The following is a 24,260-nucleotide window of genomic DNA, read 5'->3' as shown; positions in this document are numbered from 1 at the left end:
TTGTTTGTTTGTTTGTTGTTGTTGTTGTTGTTGTTGTTTACTTTCAGGTACAAAGATGTTTTTTCTGTAATTAAAGAAAAAGTCAACCAAGCCAGCTAAGATGCTACATGCAGGATATTACTTGAGGATCCAGAGAGAAATGAGCTGGGGCCCATCATGTCATCTGTACAAAGAGGCTCCCTGCCATGTACATCTGCTACAAATCACATTCACCTTGCCTGTCTCTACTGGGCTGCTAGCAATCCCCTTTAAAAAGAACCGTTTGATGTAGCTGTTACAGCAGATGTTCTAGAAAAATCTATACATGTCTAATAGCAAAGAGGACTCAAGACAAAGTGAGACCACTGTGTTCTGTTGGACCGACACACTGGAAGCTCAATTGTCTTCTCTTTTTTTGTTGTTGTTGATTGTCTTTGGCAGCTGGAATAAATTTACTAAATCAAAAATGAACAGTTTTGCAAACAGAACTATCCAACATCTATCCAAGAGATGCACAAGCTCAAAAAGCGTCCTGCCGTGATTTTGAAACATGCGGTTGATTTCACTAATGAATTACTCCTGCTGGCAGTTGGTGTCAGACAGTTGGTGTCAGACAGAGAGTTGGTGCGAAATCATGAGGAGGACTTTTACTTTCTGAACCTGAACTCTTCATCACAGCGTTCTCCACCCCTTAGTTACTGCGGAACAGCACTAAGACCAGTAACGAACACGTCTGATGATCGGAACCAGCTACCAGATCAGTTCTCAGCGGTTATTTCTACCGGTCTGGCTATAACCTCATAGTGAATATATGCCCGAAGAGACATGAGAGGCGGACAAACTGTCCTACGCTGTCTGCCAGCGTTGATCAACAGCAGGAAAGGGAGAAGACATTCAGAGGACAACATTGGCAGTCAGAACCGCACTGCGCTGGAGAACATTCGCTTGATTACAAAAATACTTCTGCGTCTTCAAAATATTAAAAAAATTACAGCATCGTCATCGGTCTGGGCCGAACTTGGGCCGAACTTTCAAAGTATAACTGATGTAAATAGCAACGACGACAGTAATAATAATGATAAAGATAATATGGTTAATGCGCAACCACAACATTTCAATATGAGGAGTTCCACACGTCAGCCACGTGGCCGGATGAGTTCGCGGTCACCGGGCGGATTTCACGGTCACCGTGACCTGTTCTCGGTCGCCGTGACCTGGTCACGGTCGCGGGGAAAACAGCTTGGATGTCAAACGAACGGCACGAATGAAACCGCTCCGGTGGCGACAGCTAGCCCTGCTGTCCGTGTGGACGCGGACTGGGGGTCTCGTTGCTCGCCCACCTCAGCGGTAAAACCAGGGAAGGGTACCGCTGGGCTCATGCGCGCTCCTTCAATTAAAGTGTTAGCGGTGCAACAGTGGAAAGGTGGATAGGTCTGGGGTCTGGCGGCAGGGCCGGCGGGACAGGGGCTGTGTGATGGAGGCAGAGCTGGTCTTGATTCGCCAGCCAGGGGTGGAGATGAAGTTAACCTGGGGGTGCAGGAAAAGGGAGATGTCATATTCCACACATATAGATTCTCTCTCTCTCTCTCTCTCTCTCTCTCTCTCTCTCTCTCAGTCCTTTTTGTTTTTAATTAACTGATATACAGCTTGCTTAAGGGCAGATATAACGATGACGCAGAAACGTGGCGCACCTGTGGGCCGTGACTGGAGAAGACGAGTCTGGAAGCCCCTGGTCTGGACTGAGAGGAAGAGGATAGGGAGAAAAAGGAAGAGAAAGGGGGGCAAAGACAATAGACATGCGCAAAGAAAGAGAGAAAAGGAGATATATAGAGAGAGACGGAGAGAAACGGAGACAGAGAGACGGTGAGAGAGCGAGTGGGATGCAGTGCAAAGGATGGGCAGCTTGATCAAGGCCAGCTGTGGTGAGCATCACACATAGGGAACCTGAGACAGAGGGAAAAGGCATCTTTTGAAGTCTATAAATCTGACACATATCGTTAAATTTAAAAAACAATCTGACAACTGTAAAAAATACCGTAAAACAATGTCAATTTAATAGCCTCTAATTATTGTTTATACCTGTTTAAATGATTATGTAAATCTCACTTTTTAAAAAAAAGATCAATGAAATGCAGTCCAGTTAAATTTTATTGTCATTTGTGTAAACAAAAAGGGTACACATTGCTAAGCACACAGGAAGTATAAAAATTACACAGGCAGAATAAAGTTAAAATTAAAAGAACTAAACAAATATAGATATATAGAAATATAAAGAATATATCAATTATATAAGATAAAATAGTAACAGCAATGCTAGTAAAGTGCAAGTTTACATTGAAATGATTTGTGGAAACTGTGCAAACTGCAAATGGTTTGTGAGCTGCGCAAATGACAAATGTATTGTAAACATCAATATCTGGATGTGCAAAATAAGAGTTATGTTATGTGGATAAGATTCAGCTGTCCAAATGATAGGTAACCATAAGCGTCGAACATTTAAGCAGCGTTTGACATTATAATGAGGTAGTGTATATGTTGAATCGAGGGCAGGGGAGTGGGGGTTCAGGTATTGTCAGTAACTTGTAGCCAGGACAGTTAATGGTGAGTAGCCAGGCTTAGATGTATAAAAGCTTGTGGGAAAAAGCTATTTCTGAGCCTGGCTGTCCGGGATCGGAGATTCCTACAGCGTCTCCCAGAGGGCAGGCGAGAGAGCAGGCAGTGGTTGGGATGACAGATCTCTGCTTTGCTGAGACCTATAGCCACATCCGCCATCAACCACAACACACAAGCCTCACAGTAAATCGCACAACCCTACACCACTGTAGCAGACTGTTAAACAGCTGTGATTTTATCTTATACTTACACTTTTCCCAGACCACAAACCGAATTGTCCCACAGTCCAATCACATAATTCTGACTTAAAACGGCCAGAACCAGAAGGTCTCAGGACCCCTGTGCCAGAGTTTGCTCAGCTGAAGTTCCAAATTGTGAATGAAAATAGACGTCCCTTTGCTCCGTGTTTTTGGCTAGCCGGTTCCCATGGTGGCAGGAATTTCCTGCTTGAAATCGTGTCCTTCTCCTGGGCCTGGTCTGGCTCCTTCTCACAGTCCCAGGCTGCCTCTGCCCAGATGTGTGGACAGAAGTAGGGCTCTCAGGAGGAAGGGAGAGGGTCTGTGACCCTCTTTACTGCTCCTCAGAACACCCAACCTCTGCCTGGACACAATATTCATGTTTTTCTCATGAATGAGTTTGATACGATATGGACCAAACTCATCATTCTCAACCCTACTACTACTACTACTACTACTACTACTACTACTACTACTACTATTATCACTACTACTATTATCGCTACTACTACTATCACTACTACTACTACTACTACTACTATTACTACTACTACTATTACTACTACTACTACTATTATCACTACTACTATTATCGCTACTACTACTATCACTACTACTATTATCACTACTACTACTACTACTACTATTACTACTACTACTACTACTACTATCACTACTACTATTATCGCTACTACTACTATCACTACTACTATTATCACTATTACTACTATTACTACTACTATTACTACTACTATTATCACTACTACTATCATTACTACTATTACTACTACTATCACTACTACTACTATCACTACTACTATTACTACTACTATCACTACTACTATTATCACTACTATTACTACTACTACTATCACTACTACTACTTTCACTACTACTATTATCACTACTACTATTATCACTACTACTACTATCACTACTACTATTACTACTACTATCACTATCACCACTACTACTATCACTACTACTATCACTACTACTACTACTACTATCACTACTGCTATTACTACTACTATCACTACTGCTATTACTACTACTACTACTATTATTACTATTACTACTACTACTACTACTACCATGACTACTACCATGACTACTATTATTACAACTATTACTACTACTACTATTATTACTAATACTATCACTACTACTACCACTATTACTACCAGCGCTACTACTATCACTACTACTATTACTACTATTACTACTATTATCACTATTACTACTACTACTACTACTACTACTATACTACTACTACTATTACTACTTCTACTACTACTACTACTACTACTATCACTATTACTACTACTACTATACTACCACTATTACTACTACTACTACCAGCGCTACTACTATCACTACTACTATTACTACTACTACTATTACTACTATTATCACTATTACCTCTATTACTATTACTACTGCTACTATACTACTACTATTACTACTTCTATTACTACTACTACTATTATCACTATTACTACTATTACTATTACTACTACTACTACCACAACTACTATTATTATAACTTACTACTATCACTACTGGTACCACTACTATTACTATTCCTATGACTACTACTATTACTACTACTACTACCACTACTATACTACTACTATTACTACTTCTACTACTACTACTACTACTACTACTACTACTATTATCACTATTACTACTACTACTATACTACTACTATTACTACTTCTATTACTACTACTACTATTATCACTATTACTACTATTACTATTACTACTACTACTACTATACTACCACTATTACTACTACTACCAGCGCTACTACTATCACTACTACTATTACTACTACTACTATTACTACTATTATCACTATTACCTCTATTACTATTACTACTGCTACTATACTACTACTATTACTACTTCTACTACTACTACTACCACAACTACTATTATTATAACTATTACTACTATCACTACTGGTACCACTACTATTACTATTCCTATGACTACTACTATTACTACTACTACCAGCACTACTAATATTACTACTACTACTACTACTGTACTACTAGTGGTAGTACTATAACTATTATTGATTTTTTATTGGAAGATGAATGTTTATATAATCGTGTCAGTAATGGTGAGGGATATGCCAGAGGGTATGGGTTTTGGCCAGTTAACAGAGAGCAGATGGCAGCAGGTGGTGAATTTATTTTAAAAAAGGTCATTGGCTAGAAGGTAGAACTAGTCAGGCCAAGACTTGCTCATATTTATCACACAAATCCATTTCACACTTATGCGGCTCCACATCCTGATGCATCTCCATGTTAGATGTTCACGGATGAGTGTCAGCATCTGTATATGAGGAAGGTCGATTTTCATCAGCTTATATTTAGTCAGCGTCTTATAACACCTCCGTGTGGTCACTTGGCTTCTGTCCAAAGTCATCACTGACCATGGAACAACCCATCGTTTTGACTGGGTGCTGGGAGACAACCTGTTCTAACCAGCTCTAGTGATCGAAGCACCCCCAACACCTCCCCTCTACTAGCACCTCCTCTTGGTTAGCACCTCCCCTCTACTAGCACCTCCCTTTTACTATCACCTCATCTTAGTTAGCACCTCACCTCTACTAGCACCTCCCCTCTACTATTGCCTCCTCTTGGCTAGCACCTCCCCTCTACTAGCACCTCCCCTCTACTAGCACATCCTCTTATCTAGCACTTCCCCTCCAATAGCACCTCTTCTTGGCTAGCACCTCCCCTTTACTAGCACCTCCTCTTGGCTAGCACTTCCCTTTTACTAGCACCTCCTCTTGGCTAGCATCTCCTGTCCAATAGCACCTCCTCTTGGCTAGCACCTCCCCTGTACTAGAACCTTCCCTTGATTCAACCCATTACTGCCCATGCCAACTGATGGAAAATATCTCCGTTCAGTTTCAGTTTATTTTATTCTACATAAACTGTCACAGAGGAGGTTTACAGAAATCCACGTTGGCAGGTGGATAAAGAATGAACGATTCCAAATATAAGCCCATTCTCTTCTTGGTTTAAAGAGAAACCCATTCTCTTTATAGCATTTAAAGTTTACATGTTATAAACTACTGTGAAAAACAAACAAACTCCAAGCTGTGAACAAGAGATTTAATATGAGCCTAGCCTTGCCTGTTGTGCCTGTCTGGGTGCAATCTTAACTGGGCATCACCTGCCTGGCTCCTACACATGAAATGCAACATTAACAATTTTATTCCAGAGGAAAAGCCATTGATTTTGGATCTTTTACTACACTGCACACCTACACCCACACACACCTACACACACACACACTACAGGGGACACCACACACACTACAGGGGACACCACACACACTACAGGGGACAGAGGAGCAGGAAACAGGGAAAAAGCTGCACAACCAGAATGCCGTGCGTCTCTCCGCAGACTTGTTTAGTTTAAAATAAATGTTACAGTGCCGTGTTAAATAGTTGATTTGGTTTACTTCTGTTTATTCTGATGAATTAGTGCGTGAATAGCAGCTGCTGTCTTCATGTTGTGTCTGCTTTTTAGTTACACCACCACCACCCCCCATATTTCTCATGACTTGGGTCCTTCTCTGCTTGCTCGCTGAGCAGCTCCTTGAGCAGAAACAGCATCCTCTTGTTCTTTTTCATGCCTCAACTTAATCTCACCTCAACAGTTCTGGTAATAGTAGTATAACTGACGATCTAGACCAATCTATTAATAGTAGCATAATTAAAAAATACATTTTAAAGTCTATACTAGAAGTCTGTTCCCTTTCTCGTTCTACTACTAAACAATTCAGTGACCTGGAAGCACCTTCACAGACATCAGATCTGCCTTCCCTGGCTTCTATTATAGCAGAGCCGGCCACACGACTCTCAGGTGAGTGTAAAAGGCCTTCACTTCTGCAATGCCCTTCTCACACATCCCTATGGACTATCCATTTTCAGCGTGTTTATCGCCATCGACATGGCGACAAGCTGTCTCCCCCGACGACACTTCCTGGTGCTCCCAGCAAACCTATCCTTTGTGACTGAATGCCGCTCTTTCAAAATTTTAAAGTGTGTTCAAAAATAAACCAAGCAATAAAACCAGGTCTGCGGCACACTTGTTTGATTTAGATTGCGATTCAAGCGGCTGAAAGAGCACTTACTGCTCGGGGTTTTAAACAAAGTCAGAATGTTATGGATGGCATTCCTCCGCTGGCACTGTAATGGCACTCTCAACCCCGTCTCTCAAAGATAAACAAAGCGGAGCGTCTTGCTGTTCTGTGTGCCAGCTCAATCATTAAGTTCGAAAAGGGCAAGCTCTGAAGTGGTGAAGCTTGTTGAAGACAAGCGGAGAAAACCACAAGAGCAGATGACCGTTTACAGCCTGAACTCAGATATATAAGCACAATCAGGACTTTCTATTTACGACAGTAACCGTCAGGAGAAGAATGGCATAGGAAGGAAGCGGAAAATCAGGCTGTGGCGTTTGCACTGGCTTGTCACATGACTTGCGCCGGTTGATAGAATGGTTCGAATGACTCTGGACGCAAAAGGTCAAATGGAGTTCCTAGTGCACTACATTTGATTTGGTAAAGTGCAGCTTGTGTTTGATCTATGAATGCTGCAATGTAAAAAATATAACCTAAATATGATGCATAATATATAATATAATATATAATAAAGCATTTTGAACTGCCACTTGGTATGAAAAGTGATATACAAACAAACTTGCCTTGTCTTGCTTGTGGTGTGTGTGTGCGCGCGTGTGTTTATGTGTGTGTGTGCGTGTGTGTGTGTGTGTGTGAGAGAGAGAGAGAGAGAGAGACAAAGAGAGAGGGAATCAGAGAGAGAGAACGAAAGAGAGAGAAAGAGAAAATGCAGGTGAACGTGTGAATCAAGGAATGAGACAGACAGATAAATACGTGTTTAGCATTCATCATTGAAGAAATCAGCATTTATACCAACCAAACAAATAATTGCAAGGAAACTTGTGTGTGACAATTTGAAAAATTAGCCACAGAAATTAGCCTACTTATCTGACAATGGAAGCCACATCACCAACCCCCTTCTGCCTCAAAAAGCACTGTTGTAATACAAGATTACATGCGTGCGTGTGTGTGTGTGTGTGTGTGTGTGTGTAGGCAGGGGACACACACATCCAAACACAGTCACACACAAACACACGCACGCACGCACGCGCGCACACGCACGCACACACACGCACGCATACACGCACACACACACACACACACACACACACACACACACACACACACACACACACACACACACGCTTCCCGCATCCCCAAAGAATCTAAAAAGTCAACAAGTTCCTGCCTGCCTCCCTACACTGGCCCAGGGGATAATGGTTTGGTAGTGTGAATGTGTGTGTGTTTAAAGGTGTGTTTGAGACAAAGAGGGGGATGTGAGAGTAAGCAACACAATGCCAGATTTCCTTAAGCCAGGTTTCAGTAAACATGTGACTCTGATATCTTACCACAGAGGTCTCACATCTGGAAAATCTTAGATTTCACTAGGCGGTGTATTTAATTGAGGATATTACAGGGTTTTTTTAGTGTTTTCACACTATTCTCAATACTATGTCCTCTTTCATCATATCAATAGACTATGTGAACAAAACTGTCGACACTTTTGCATTGCTTTGATACAGGCATTCAATCACCACTTCTTCTAAAACTCACGAAGGCCTCGCTCAGTCACTGTTCACCACCAGCAAAAGTCTACAACTACAGCAAATCTTACAGATATTTTAGATAGTCTGTTCAAAACATTTTACTTTCAGATAAAAACTAAGTATTGATCACTGTAAATATACACTTGAAATAGTTAACAAAGACTATTTTGATTTTAGTAGAAATTTTATTCAGTTTATTCAGTTCTTTTGTTTTTGTTTATAGCCTCATTACCAGCGATACAAAAGTGGTCGTGCTTTCATTGAAATGTGCGTGTATATACGGAAAATGTAGTTGTTGCTGAAGAGATTTTTCTACTATTACTGCAGTACATGTACATGCAGTACATGCAGTATACAAAAGGGGCCATCTTTGGATTGGCCTTTGCATTCTTTAGCCTTGGCAAGGAAAATGGATTGTCGACAGAGTCAGAGACAGAAGACATTTCCTTTTCTGCATGGAGATGGAAGGTTTATGACCAACAGCCACATGACCAGATGTCACTGCTAGATGCAATGGCTGCTGGGTGTTTGGACATAACAGTGGAACACATCCAGGGCAGAATAAGGCACTCAAAGAGATTTTTTCCTCAGTATATGGCAAGATATAACATTCAGTGTGAATTGGGTGATGTGCAAGGTATTGAAAATATTTATTTGGTATTACTGTATTTGTTATTGATTGTATATAGTTTTCTTTTCTGAACTAAAATATATTGCACTGTCAGAACATATGGCAAAATACAGTAAACTCCCTGAAGAATACTGTGGCTTTTGTGATTTGTTTATATGTCTTTTTTTTATATATATATATATTGTACAGTAAATGTTGTTTTTCTGGGTTTCCAATACAGTAATTTACAGTAACACTCATAATATCTATTGTGAGAGGTAAGTCAACAGAGCAAAAGTTTCTTTAGCTGGATTGAAATATTTGTGTATGCAAAAATAGAGGAAAACAGACTATATGTATTTTGCAAAGTTACAAGTTTGAAGTTCATGGTATATCAAGGGACAAAGTAGTCTTGTGAGAGAAAGCATATGTTATAGTTATGTAATATTTATGGCAGCATGAGTCACTTTTGGATATGAAGTGAATTTTGCAACAAAGATCAACCGACATGCTGAGGGGCGAGTTTCAAGAGCGTTTGAGGAGTTTGGAAGCGGCAGACATGGCACGGAGGCTAAAAATGCTGTGGCTTTTTTGAGCATGGTTTCTTTTCTGCTTTAATTCTGCTCACGATGTTCACATTGCCTTTGCTCACATTATGTTTGTCAGAATGCTCACACTGTCGTCATCTACTTCTTGTCTCTCTCTCTGTCGCTCTCCCTCTCTCTCTGACCCAACCATGTCTCTCCTTCCATCTCTTTTTCTCTACTTTCCTCTCTGTCTCTCTGTGTCATCCTTCCCTCGTTTTGTCCATTTTATTAAGTGTTAGCTGGATGTTAATCCACAGTGTTAGCAGCAGCAGAGAGGAGGGCACCTTAACTCTGCTCCTCTCTGCTCCGCTCTGCTCCTCTGTGCTCCTCTCTGCTCCTCTCTCATCCGCTCTGCTCCTCTCTGCTCTGCTCTGCTCCTCTCTGCTCCTCTGTGCTCCTCTGTGCTCCTCTCTCATCTGCTCTGCTTCTCTCTGCTCTGTTCTGCTCCTCTGTGCTCCTCTCTGCTCCACTCTCATCCGCTCTGCTCCTATCTGCTCCGCTCTGCTCCTCTCTGCTCCACTCTCATCCGCTCTGCTCCTCTCTGCTCCGCTCTGCTCCTCTGCTCCTCTCTCATCCGCTCTGCTCCTCTTCTCTCTGCTCCACTCTCATCCGCTCTGCCCCTCTCTGCTCCGCTCTCATCCGCTCTGCTCCTCTCTGCTCCACTCTCATCCGCTCTGCTCCTCTCTCATCCGCTCTGCTCCTCTGTGCTCCTCTCTGCTCCACTCTGCTCCTCTCTGCTGCTCTCTGTACTTTTACTTTTGCTAATTGTGTTTATTTATATGGTTTACTAAGCTTGGTAAATATGTGAAGGTCTGGTGTGTATTCTTGTGTGTGTATTTCTTACTCACATGTATTTCAGCAGAACTGTCTGGACTTCCATCCCTGAGCATCTGCTGGAGGAAGCCAACGGATCTGAGGAGGAATAACACACCGTACGAAGTGTTCACTAGACATGTTACAGCACTCACAGTTAATACAGCAATTAAATACATGTAACAACAGTTTATCACAGTCTTATTTAGCACAGGTTCACGGCAGACTTGCCCGTAACACGCTGAGCAGCAGAGATCACAATACTGTATCTGGGCAAATCCCAGCAGCAAACAACACACCACCAGACTGGTATTTCATAAAGGCAAAATACTGTATTTCCTAAAGGCAAGCAAGAAAGACAAAATCATGACTAGGGTTCACTCATGTCCTGTAAGAATGTTCTGGAAGAAAGTACAGGCTTTCTTAGGCAAAAAACCTTTTGTTCGTAGTAGGAGGTAAACTAAGTGCAACAGGCGAGGATGAATTATTAGACTGTAAACCAGATATTTCAGACAGCACAGTAGCGAGTCAAAGTTCATTCTCTGAGCTGTGATTATATCAGAAGTAGAATATAACCTTCATGCTCCAGTTCATCAGAAACTAAAACCTGTACTTTCCACTTTTCATCCCTCTTAGGCCAACCTCTCACCCTGGCATCTTTATTTCTTCACCCATTTTATGATCTCGCAATTTCTCTCAGTTCCCTCTCTTTGCTGTCTCTCCTCCTTCATGCCCCCCCCACTTCACAGCCCCTCTCTCTCTCTCTCTCTCCCTCCCTCCCTCCCTCTCTCTCTCTCTCTCAGAGCACAGATCAATATGTACTCTGGACTGAGTCGGTTTATAGGATCGGTGAGCTAACTGGGTCATGACTTTGTGAGGTTTTAACAGCAAGAAAGGTTTGCACTCCAAGCCCCGCACACCACTGAGTGGTCCAAGACTTTGTGTCATAGCACTTGGTGTGAGGAACGTGGCATCACAGATGCAGGAATAAGAGTTTTGCATTTTTTCCCCCACCCACTCCGATGTGATGGAGGGGCAGACTCAGCATTAAAGCTGACTGTTGTAACGCCGTATTCAAAACCGATCCAGGCGTGGTGAAGCAGAGGACACAGCCATGTGTGCAGGACTGCGACTGAGACCACCTTGCTCAGTGACCGCACACCGTGGAGTAGCCATTAAAGGTACTTTATGAGTACAACATGTTAGGATGGCTTGTAGGAGCATGAACAGGCGCAGTTAACGTGTGTGAAGGTGGATTAAGCTGGAGGTTAAGACGTAAGTGCACCATCGATATGGTAGCGGGAGCAGGGGACAGGTGTAAGACGCCGTGTTACCTGCGTCAAAGTGGAGTCAGATATTTGTGGTAAAGTAGAGCAGAGTTGAGGCTGCATAGCAAGCGCACTTTCCAGTGTGGGCTGTCTGTGCATGTGCAGTGGGACATTGACGTGTGAAGGCTGGCGTGAGACTAGCAAGCTCGTCTAGGCTGGACAGGAGGCATCGCAGGCGTACGCTATCCGCAGATACATTCCAGGGTTTAAGGGAACTCTATGTGTGTTTGTGTGCGTATGTGTGTGTGTGTGTGTGTGTGTGTGTTACCTGAGCGTGCAGAGAAGAGGGGTAAGTGAAAGCAGGTGCGAGGGCGGGTGATAGCTCCGTGGGGTACAGTGGATACGACGCCCACACATCAGGACTGCTGGGGTACAGACCGGGCAGGGTCAGCTCATCTGGGAACCACACACCACAGCAGAACACAGCAGTGAGACAGACAATATACACACCCAGTATGGCACAACACACCACTGAGACAGATAACACACACTCCATACAGAATGCCTCTAAATACTCATTCCCACAGGCTGCAGAGAGTATCATAAATAAAAATAACAATGGTACCAATAAAATACAAATAGTAACACTAAGAAGTAATACAGGGAAAATTTTACTAATGATGATAAATAAATAGAAAATAAATAAAGAAAATGTCCATTCAGGATGTACTTTTTTTTGTTTTGTTTTAAACACCCAAATAAATGCAGACACTAACATATTCATTCTCTCTCTCTCTCTCTCTCTCTCTCTCTCTCTCTATCTCTCACACACACACACACACACACACACACACACACACACGCACACACACACACATACAGATGGAGCAGATCGTTAAGAGCATTTCCATTTCCTTTTATGGAAGACTGGTTGTAAAAGGCAGGAAGCAGAATGAATGGGCATCTCCAGCATCTCCAGGATGTATTTTTAGCTTCTCTGACCATTGCCCTGCCTTAATTGCCTTTTGCCTGCCTCCACAGACGCCACTGTGAATTTCGGATGAGGACACCTGACACCCAAGAGGCTCCATCATTTTACACTGTCACTCCGCAACAGAAGAAAAGTTAAATGTTTTTCAAACCTCACCCTAACAAGGAGTGGAACAAAATCTAGCCATGACATCGATAAATCAGGTGTTAGCTCGTTTTTAGCAAATAGTTAGAAGGTGGCGGATCTCGTGCCTGTTCATTGTAAGTCATGCCAGCGTTTTTGCGAGTCAGTTCCTTTAATGTGATACATCGGCACTGGGCTCCTCTGTGGTGATACGGGTTTAAATTGCCATATGCGATAATCCAAGGCAAATTTGACATTTTCTGGGATATGTAAGAGTTAGAAACTAGTATTGAATCCTAGAACAGATTAAAAATGTCTCCAGGGAAGCCGAAGTACAGAGATAGAACATGGATTGTGGATAGTGTAGTTTAGTATGAGGTAGAATTACAAGCTTGATGAGAAACAATATGGCATTTGCTGGCATAAAAAATGTGCAAACGTATTTGTTATTGTAAGGCGTACCGTGTAGCTGCAGATGCATCAGTTACACAGATGCATATACAAACATGCAGCAAATATTACATCAATAAAATTGATTTTAAAAATTTGTAAACAAGCCACAATTATTTTGACAAGTTGAAGCAATACACATAAGAAAAGAATCTTCCACTAATAACCCCCATTTCCCTCTCAGAATGATCAGTCATTACGTCATGTTCCTCCGTAATGATTTCCTTACATATTTTCACAGAGGATCGAGGGCTGTTTTTCTGAAGATAACACTTGAATTCAGGCACTTAAAGTTATGCATAAGACCAAGTCCGAAGATACCAAACCAGCCGTCTGTGCTCAGAGTCTAGTGAAGCATAAATTCTCAACCTACTACAAAGTGCAGACCCTCATACTCTTCAAGGCCCAGCACTGTGCCATACCAATTTAAGAGTGAGCTAAAAGTAAAGATTCAATTTTCACAATACTTGCATAACACTGCATAACACAAGTATCTCTGGAGGCCACTGGTAGCAATAAAATATTACATAATCACTCAAATAGACATATCGACTTTTGTCTTCTAGTAAAAAAAAATTTATTTTTAAAACTTTGAAAGTTTTTTTGGTAAAAAAGCAGGACACAAAACCTTTAAAGCCTGTTAGCACTGTGACATCCTGAGCTCAAGACAGGCAAAACAATGAAACCAAAGAGGAAATGTAAATAAACTTACTTTACTACAAACAAAAAGACTAGAGGGGGTACAGCAACCAGAAGACTGAAAAACTTCTATCAGTGTAGTCAGCATTAAACTCAAATGATCTCACAGAGAAACTGAGACAGAAGGGGAGGTTTATAGTCAGATGTATAGTGCTGTGAAATCTTCGAGGAATTACCATGTTACGTGAATCATGCCAAAAGATCTCAGAGGAAAGGAAATCCGTCATTTCGGTCTGTCCGTGACTCAAAAAGATCATGACATCAAAAGGAAAATACAGGCTTACACTGAATCTTTAGATATTGTATAATTACAAGGCATAAAAAGGAGTTTTGATGAAACAAAACTAGAGTAAATAAATTTTAAAGGAATCTATAAAATTGTGCCTTAAAGTTACTGTTTTCTCTTACTTCCTGTCAATCCCACTGTCTGAGCATGCAGATCAAGTAAGCAATTGATATTATATTCATTTAAATTTTGCACATTTCATAAAAATCACATAAATAAATAAGTATTTGCCTGCGCTAATCAGTTATTGTAAATGTGAATTTATTTGGTGTACTAAAAGAACTGAGTCTAGAAAATGAAAGCTATATAACAAAAGGATGCTATCTCCTCAGAGAATCAGGCTTCACATCTATAAAACCAGCAGACCGGTAACCCTAATAGGCCGATTACAGATCTAACACAGTGCACTATGTGGGGGTCCTACAGTCTACACCCACATAGGGGGATCTTATCAGTAATTATATACTGGTGTGTGTGTATGTGTGTGTGTGTGTGTGTGTGTGTGTGTGTGTATGTGTGTGTGTGTGTGTGTGTGTGTGTGTGTGTGTATGTGTGTGTGTGTGTGTGTATGTGTGAGTGTGAGTGTGTGTGTGTGTGTATATGTGTGTGTGTGTGTGTGTGTGTATGTGTGTGTGTGAGTGTGTGTGTGTGTGTGTGTGTGTGTGTGTGTGTGTGTGTGTGTGTGTGTGAGTGTGTGTGTGTGTGTGTGTGTGTGTGTATGTGTGTGTGTGTGTATATGTGTGTGTGTGTGTGTGTATGTGTGAGTGTGAGTGTGTGTGTGTGTGTATATGTGTGTGTGTGTGTGTGTGTGTGTGTATGTGTGTGTGTGTGTGAGTGTGTGTGTGTGTGTGTGTGTGTGTGGTTGTTACTCACAGGGGTCTCTGCTTATGAAGGGGGGTCCAGGGCTCTGTTGAGTGGGAGGGGGATTGGGCGTCCCAACCAGCTTGTTCTTGGCCATCTTTGTGTTGGCCTTGGCGAACTCCAGGCGTAAAGTCTGTGGGATTTCTGGGTCAAAGCGAACTCCCTACACAAGGCCAAAACAGAGACACTCCACTCAGTGAATTACACACGGATCACCCTTGACAGAACACTTTAAAGCACAAGGTTTACTGAGCTGTATCACTTTTAGAGATTATGAAATAACAGATAAAAGCACAGCATAGTATAGTGCTCAGTTGCATTGGAACTAAATAGATTCGATACCAGATGTTACTTGGTTAAGAATCTTGGAATGTCATGTGCTTAAATTATTGCACTACAAGACATAGAAGCCCCAGTTACAGACAGACTTAAAACATTGTTGGTGGCTTCTGCAACACTGAGGAAAAACCTTGGCTTGGTCTACTGTCACAGAGGTTACTAGCACAGTCAAAATCAATATTAGAAACCTCCGCCATGTGCAGACACATTTAAAACGAACCACCTCATGCTTTCCTCTGTGTCTGAATTCTAAAAATAAAAAAAAATGAAACTGTATACAGCATATACAAAAGCCACTTCACACAGAACAAATACACAGCTAATGAAGGAAGAAATCTGCCTCAGGCACTTCCCCTATAAAATCAATCCAATATGAGAGAATCTCTCCCTCTCTCTCTCTCTCTCTCTCTCTCTCTCTCTCTCTCTCTCAGACAAGCACACCCTTTCTCTCTATCACCCTTTTCCCTCCTGCATTCTCTATTATCCAGCCCATACAGAACAGAATATGAACAGAATGAACAAGATCAATGAAAAACAGCATCTTGCATTCTCTCTGTTGCCTGGGTGCCACAGGGGTGGGTTCTAGGCCCAACGTATAGTACAGCGGTGAAAATGGAGCACTGTCCTGGTTCTCATGGATGAAGGGGGATTAAATGGGATTGTCTGGGCTCTAGCACTTTCATACTGCAGCGATTGAAGATCTGTGGGTGCAGCACCCTCAGTGTAATGAGATTCAACACTGCTTTGATTTAGCTCTGCACTCTATTGGATTCAGACTTGTCCTGAAGTTTTGAAGACATTTTATGTTCAATCCTCTATGATGTCAAAGGTTTAACATTTTTTACATAACAAGATGTTAAAAAAAAAAAGACACAGAGAGAGAGAGAGAGCGAGAGAGAGAGAGAGAGAGAGAGAGAGAGAGAGAGACAGACAGACAGACAGACAGACAGAGATCTTTGTCAAAGAAAAAAAAAAAGTCATTTAATTTTAAACAATGATTGTCCAAAGTCTGTTATTACTCCAGATTTCTACAAAGATATTTTGAGCTGTGGATAGAACAACAAACAGACATGGAGCACAGCAGTTCTAAAGCTAGCTTGCATTACTGTGGCTAATAAAAATAAATGTGCCAATTGCAAGAAAAATGGGTATGATGGGTATTTGTTTTCTCTGTAAACTCTGAGGCTTATACAAAGACTTGAAATTCATGATCTGTAAGTAATAAGGAGATTAAACAAATTCACCTACTAAACTTAAATGTTTACTAGTAAAACTATTGCAAAGGACTGCCTCTACAACTGAAACACATGCGAAGATGATTCTGTCCTGTAAAAATATCATTATTCGTTCAAGAACCAATTCTAATAAACATTTTAGTTTCATTAGTGCATCAACATTTGATGCAAATCACTTTTCAGAGAGAACATTCTGCTATGACAATGGTGAATTTGTTCAGTAAGGTCTGGTCTTGTGTTTTCCTTGTGGGTATTTTTGCATCTTAAAGTCATGTTGTTTATGTTATGAAATCAGTACAATTACTGTTTGGAACTGTGTATTCTGATGAGTTCTTAAGGTTAAAATGTTTGTTTCAATAATTGGTGTAATTAAGAGGTTTGACTGTTTGACAGTGTATTACATTTTAATATTTGTACTATATTCATATAATTTTGTAAATTGTAAAAATATTGTGACAAAAAGATATTATTCCAGCACACACATATTCAAAATAGAAGCTATTTTGCTATTTTTTAACTCTAAATATATTAGAGGTAAATTTACTAAAATGTACAAAACAAAACAATTCATTTACAGATAAAACAAATTTCCAGTCTTCAGTTTGCATTTTATACTGTCTAAATGTAAACTGGCTGAAAATATTCTTCATATTGCATAAAAATATGAACATTATTCATGTAAACGTACTGAAAAAAACAAGATCCTCTAAGAGACAAGAAGTTTCTCATTCCTCAAAAAAATGGCGGCAGTCCATGATTAATATTTATCGGAATAGTTTCTTTATTTGAGCCAACCAATGTAATGTTATGAAACAAGTCTTCATAGTAACTGAATCACAGAACTGAAAGCAAAATGAATTACACCATTTGGGGGAAGAAATCCATTTGAAAAATACAGCCAGTCCACCTTAACGATCTTTAACTTGCTGTTTGTCATATAAAAGTTTCTGTCTATTTGTGAGCCAAACTGCTTTTGGCGACGTGCTCGGTCTTACGTGACTTCACCTACTGCAGAGCTTCAAGGCATTAAGAAAGCAAGGTCAAACTCCTGCTCCAGAAAGTGAGATTAAAGCTAAATCCTAGATCGATGTGTGCAGTAGAAAGAGAGGGAGAGAGAGGCAGAGTGGAATAAGGTGATAGGATGAAAGAGAGAGAGAGAGGGAGAGAGAGAGAGAGAGAGAGAGAGAGAGAGAGAGAGATGGAGTGAGAGAGAGAGAGAGAGAGAGAGAGAGAGAGAGAGAGAGCGAGAGAGAGAGAGAGAGAGATGGAGTGAGAGAGAGAGAGAGAGAGAGAGAGAGAGAGAGAGAGAGAGGGAGAGGGAGGCAGAGTGGAATAAGGTGATAGGATGAAAGAGAGGGAGAGAGGGAGAGAGAGGGAGAGAGAGAGAGAGAGAGAGAGAGAGAGAGAGAGAGAGGGGGAGAGGGAGGCAGAGTGGAATAAGGTGATAGGATGAAAGAGAGGGAGAGAGAGAGAGAGAGAGAGAGAGAGAGAGAGAGAGAGAGAGAGAGAGATGGAGTGAGAGGATTGACTATGTTAATCTTGTTAATGTTTTAGTGGCAGTACTGCACTTGAATATTGTATTTCAAAAAATTATTTATCCAATTTGTAAGACAAGAACTATTAGCAGTGTCCTTCGGCAACTTCCTTCAACGTGGTGTTTAACGTAACATGATAACACATTAATCATGAAGTTCCCCTTGAATGAAACACATAAGACAAAGTTATCCACCCATTTAGAATATTATGGTACAGGCAGATCAAGGAACAAAAACAAACCGCGTGTGTTGTGTGTGTTGTGTTGTGTGTGTGGGTGGATGTTTGTATGTGTGTGTTACCAGCGTGTGCATGGATGTCAGCTGAAGTAGAACAGCATTACCTTTCAGACCCAAAAGGTTACACTTACATTCAGGGCATTCTTTGCTGCGTCAGCTTCTGATCTGCTGTCAAAGCTCACAAAGCCCACCGGCTGGAGCAGAACAGGAAGACAGATGCACAGAAACAGAACGCAGAGTTAGACAGAGTTGAAGTCCTTCACACTCCATTGACTTTTGTATATTCTGCCTTCACATCATATGAAACTAACACAGAAGCACATTCAGGGGACACGAGGCATTCTGAGTTTCTTAACCAGCAGTGAGAATGTTTAAGTAGCAAAGAGCGGAAGGATGATGGCTTCGTTACTGTGACGTTTTTCCAAATTCTTCATCTTGGTATGTTCAAATCCTGGTTGTGTGAAACCCTGATATCCTTACACTGCTCTCTTATAGACAGATATGACCCAATAAGGGAGATGGGGTTTTATAGCAATACTTATATACATTCTATTTCTCTCTCCACACACACACACGCGCACACACACACACACGCACGCACACACACACACACACGCACACGCACACACACACACACGCACACACACGCACGTGCACACGCGCGCACACACACGCACGTGCACACGCGCGCACACACACGCACACACAAACACACACACACACACACGCACACACACACAAACACATACACAAACACACACACACACACGCACACACACACACGCGCACACACACACACAAACACATACACACACACCTTTCTTTCTCTCGTTCCCTCTCTGTCACACACACACACAAATGTACTTTCTCTACTCGTGCTCTCACATGAACACATATAGCATTCCCTCCCTCTCTCACACTCACACTCTCACACACACACACACACACACACAATCTAGTGGTAGAACATGGGGCAGTTATAAATAGCATCTCCGAGTCCTACTGCTATATATGGACATGGCTCTGCCTCTCTCAGGAGGCCTGGAATCAATTCATGTACATTATTGTTGTCATCTCCTCTGCTCGGTGCCATAACAATGCTGCCAGTATGAGATGAAACACAACTGGTGCAGGCTTAGCAAACAGCCATCCATAAATGCAGCCCATCCTTCCACAGCACTTCATAACTCCTCCCTCCGGACTCCTCACGGAAACCTCTGACATTCCAAGCCCCCCCCCCCCCCCACACACACACACACACATACACACCGACAGGAAGTTAAAGTTGTCCCTACTTCCGGGTGTTCTGGGGTTGATAAGGGGCATGTCTGGAGCAAAAATAGATACTGTCACTTAATAAAGCTGAACTGTGAGAGAAGCACTCAGCACAAATGTAAAAATAGCTGGGTTTTTGTTTTTTTTAAATGCAGTTGCAAAATGTGAGGTGACAGCATTCTACATGATGCAGACCTTTTCTGGAAGTATCAGCTCCCTGTTTTCTTAGACAGAAAACGTTTTTCTTAGTGATGATGAATTAACAAACACATTTTCTCAAAAGAATGTACTTCTGGAAATAGGTTTACTGTCTTAGCCTCTTTAAAGAAATGTACCGATCCAATGGCACAGCAGTTTAGTTAGCAGTCAAAACACAACACCGGACAAACTGACGGGACAAGCATTTCACTAAATTTCACTCAGAGGTGACGTGCGAAATATCCTCATATCCCTCCAGCCACGGGTCAGAGCCAACCGAGAAGGTGTTTGTGTGGAGAACATTCAGTGGAGGAACTCTTGCTTGTCACCAAGCAAGAGGTCTGTGTCCTGTGTTCTTCGTTCAGTTCTGTGTTGTGCGAACAAAAGCCAACTTTGAGACAGAGTTTGACCAGTACTCAGTTAAAGCAGTGTGTCTAATCACCTGGTCCCTCATACAAAACACACACACACACACACACACACACACACGCTTATCTCTTAGGCTCTCACACAACAAGCAAATAAATGAGTAAATAACTAAACACAATCTCTCTTTACCTGTTCGTCTTACGCAACACACACTCAAACACACACACACACACACACACACACACACACACCCATCCCATTTTTTCCATATACAATATTAATTCTCACATATGAAGTGTGCTGCTGCCCAAAAGTGCATCTCTACACAGTCTACTGCACCAGTTCCTTCAGACACAAATAAAGAAACCTTTACATCTCCATTACAGTAGCAAATGATCCACTTTATTAACTTCTCATTCAAAACATAATGAGATAATATTACTAGTAGAGGTACCATATTAAAAGTGCAGAGATGCTGCCCTGACAGCCATCATAAGCCACTCTTGGGTAGGACACAAGGTGACCACTGTTTTAGCAAACAAAAAGCCCTTTAATATGAGAGTCACCTTACTTCACAATGCCTCACCTGTTTTGACGTAAGTTTGATCAATGAGCCTTCATAGCCCTAAGACAAGGAACAAAAAACTGCTTATTTACTTTATTATTAAGACATCTTACACTTATATATTAGCAATAACATTTAAAACATTCAAAAATGTGTAACCTTTGTGAGTGTTCATAAAGCCACAGTAAACATAAAACACAAATTTACAAACAGCCTGTAATCTACCAAACCATAAAGTCCTGCCAATTTCTAAGTAGCTAATGATTTACAGTGCAGTGCATAATCTTCACTTATATCCAAATGTTATCCAGAAAGCATGCACACACACACTCACGCACACACACACGCACACACGTGTATATATATATATATATATATATATATATATATATATATATATATATATATATATATATATATATATATATAAACAAAATACATATTACATGTTAGAATTACAAAGAATCAGCAAATGCTGCCAGTTGTTCTCAGGATCTGATGAGAATATCAACTGTATCTTTTAAAAGAGTGTGATAAAGTCCACAGGGTCACACACAGAGCAACCTAATGCGGTATAAATGGCATGGAGAATCGGCAATGCACTGCGAACTGCACGCTGACTTACTTTAAATGGCCTGAAGAGCAGATAGAGCTCACGCGGTTTGATGTCCAAGGGCAAACCACTGACAAACAGAGTCCGGACCTGTACGGGAAACATTTAAAAATGCAAATCAGAAATCTCTCTTTTTACGAGAAGTCAGTGGGGAGACAAAGTACTATGTACTATTGAGGTGGACATCAGAACATTTGTACTAAAAAAGTTTATTTTTTTAAATAAGTAAAAATGTAAAAAGACACATTCCATTTTAAACCTTCTGCTGTACAATTGTGGCTTATCTTCTAATGTACACTCACTAAGCACCTTATTTCAATCACCCACCATGCACATACACTCACTGGCTACTCTGTCCGCAACACCTATTTTACGTTATCGCTGTTAAACTACAGACTGTAGTTTGCCATACACAAGCGGTTAGCAACCCTGTACCCGGTTGATCACTGATCGTTTTCTGACCAGAGGACCACTGCTGATGGATATTTGGCTGGTGGACACTTCCCAGCACAACATGACTGACATTATAGTGGCCTGCTTTTGGCTGGTGAGTTGTGTGAGTTTATCGGGCACAGCAGGGTTGCTAGGGTTTGTACATGCGTCACTGTCACCGCTGGGGTGAAAGTTGTCTGGCACCTAAAAATATCCAGCAATCCTGTGGGCAGAAATGTAGTATAGATAAAGAGTTTGAACATACCTAACACTGCGCAGTGAAACAGACGGACTCTAGACTACTTCATGAGTGTAAACTTGGCAGAAAGTCTCATAAAACAAAAATAGTTTGAAGAGGTGATCATTCATGCTCTGAACTGTCTCCAGCATTAAAATGCGAAGAATGATTTTTTTAAAGATATAATTCATACAAATGATACACACTACACGCTACAAGTCCATGGTCATGTGACACCTATGGGGGGGGCCAGTCACCACAAAAATTTCAACAAGACAAACAAAGGTAACCTAGCAACAGTACACTCCAACAGGCCTATGACCAGCATTCTGGAAGCTGTTGCTTGTCAGTTCACCTCTATTGTCTTATCTGAGTTCAGGCCAGGGGACTCTATCGGTCACAGTGGGGGAGATTTTAGTACTTGACTGGCTGTGAAATCACATCTCTGAGCCCTACAGAGGTGTCAGTTCCAGCAGCTTAGAAAAAGGACTTGGCTCCAAGACAACCTTTTATTATGAGGTCCAGGAGAATGAAGACATGTAAAACTGGTGATAGGGGAAGGCTGTAATGATTCATGAGGGGACAGAATTGCGTACTGCATAAAGTAATGTATATAGTATGGTCTATGTGGCGGATGAAAAAAAAAAAAAACTAGCAAAATTAGCTAAATGTACATATAAAATAATTGCATGGGAACTGGCTAGGCACTCGCTAAAGGGTTAATATTCAGTTCACTGAATGTGAAGGAGTTCTTATGCTAAAGAGATCAATACGAGCTCACCATGAATGGACTTAAAACGTTACCTGACAGTTGCTGACTGTATTAATGGCTGCAATTCTTCAAGCTTTGTGGATAACAAATTTCAGTGTATCGCATGTTTAATGCAACGAGTCTCTGGCAGAGACTTCCAACTTTTTTCCAAGTTTTTACTGCATTGGGGAAACAACAAGGCTCTAACTTAAACTCACAGTTTAAGCTCATTTGGGGGTTGATTCTGTTCCATCCTGAACACCAACCCTGAACACCATCCTGAACACCACCCTGAACACCATCCTGCACACCAGTCCTGAATACCAATCCTGAACATCATCCTGAACACCATCCTGAACACCAATCACAAACATCGTCCTGAACACCATCCTGAACACCAATCATGAACATCATCCTGAACACCATCCTGAACACCAATCACAAACATCGTCCTGAACACCATCCTGAACACCAATCATGAACATCATCCTGAACACCATCCTGAACACCAATCACAAACATCGTCCTGAACACCATCCTGAACACCAATCATGAACATCATCCTGAACACCATCCTGAGCATAAATACTGAACACCATCCTGAACACCAATCATGAACATCACCCTGAACACCTTCCTGAACACAAATCCTTCTGCCCCACTAATTCAGTTGTCATATTTTAGGAAATGCCAAGCCACGGCTCCCACTCTGTAATGAGCATGTTATTCAGGTTTTTTTTGGGGGGGGGTTGTTTTTTTGTGTGTGAGGGTGTGTGTGTGTGTGCGTGTGTGTGTGAGAGAGAGAGAGAGAGAGACATCAAAGCATTACTTCAAAATTTCAGGCCCTCAAAATATTAAATGCACATAATTCTGTGACATCCTTACACATACTCTATGTTGAATAAAATCATTGATGGTGTGGTAGAAACATGGTAGCCTGGACCCACAGCATTATTTGTTGCTTTGTTTGTGTAATTCTCTCAAAGTTGGCGGTTATATTTCCCCTCTCTCCCTCTCTTTCTCTCCCTCTCTCTCTCTCTTTGCTTCTGTCTATCTCTCTCTCCCTTAAGTTTCTTTTGTTACTGATTTCTTAAATGACAGCATCTGAAAAAGTAACGAGTGCTGGACCTGGAGGTGCCCTAACACACCCTGCAGTTTACTACTCGGTCAAGCACACTACAAAACACACTCACCTGACTAACACATTCACCTGATAATTACACTCACCTGACTAACACACTCACCTAACACACTCGCTTGAC

General features: G+C 41.4%; 1 protein-coding gene across 2 annotated transcripts in view; it reads right to left on the bottom strand.

The window, feature by feature from the left end:
- Window positions 1–11: 11 nt before the first annotated feature.
- rbpms (RNA binding protein, mRNA processing factor) overlaps window positions 12–24,260 on the bottom strand; it is a 28,953-nt gene continuing 4,704 nt past the window's right edge. Inside the window, exons 1-9 of one of the 2 annotated variants that reach the window (XM_081714640.1) lie at window positions 22,013–22,108; window positions 21,590–21,667; window positions 20,986–21,024; window positions 18,689–18,751; window positions 15,224–15,374; window positions 12,130–12,257; window positions 10,569–10,632; window positions 1,671–1,923; window positions 12–1,506 (exon numbers count right to left, since the gene is read on the bottom strand). In XM_081714640.1, coding sequence (XP_081570766.1) covers window positions 10,576–10,632; window positions 12,130–12,257; window positions 15,224–15,374; window positions 18,689–18,751; window positions 20,986–21,024; window positions 21,590–21,667; window positions 22,013–22,102 — 606 coding nt within the window. In that variant the 5' untranslated portion in view covers window positions 22,103–22,108 and the 3' untranslated portion in view covers window positions 12–1,506; window positions 1,671–1,923; window positions 10,569–10,575. Of the gene's footprint in view, window positions 1,507–1,670; window positions 1,924–10,568; window positions 10,633–12,129; window positions 12,258–15,223; window positions 15,375–18,688; window positions 18,752–20,985; window positions 21,025–21,589; window positions 21,668–22,012; window positions 22,109–24,260 lie in introns of those variants that run through there. The other variant, XM_027023639.3, reaches the window with a different exon arrangement.

This window comes from Electrophorus electricus, chromosome 5 (genome assembly GCF_041902795.1).
Source record: "Electrophorus electricus isolate QZ-2024a chromosome 5, ASM4190279v1, whole genome shotgun sequence".
NCBI classification, from domain to species: domain Eukaryota; kingdom Metazoa; phylum Chordata; class Actinopteri; order Gymnotiformes; family Gymnotidae; genus Electrophorus; species Electrophorus electricus.
Note: the sequence above shows the minus strand (reverse complement) of the source record. Positions and strands in the feature narration are given on the sequence as shown.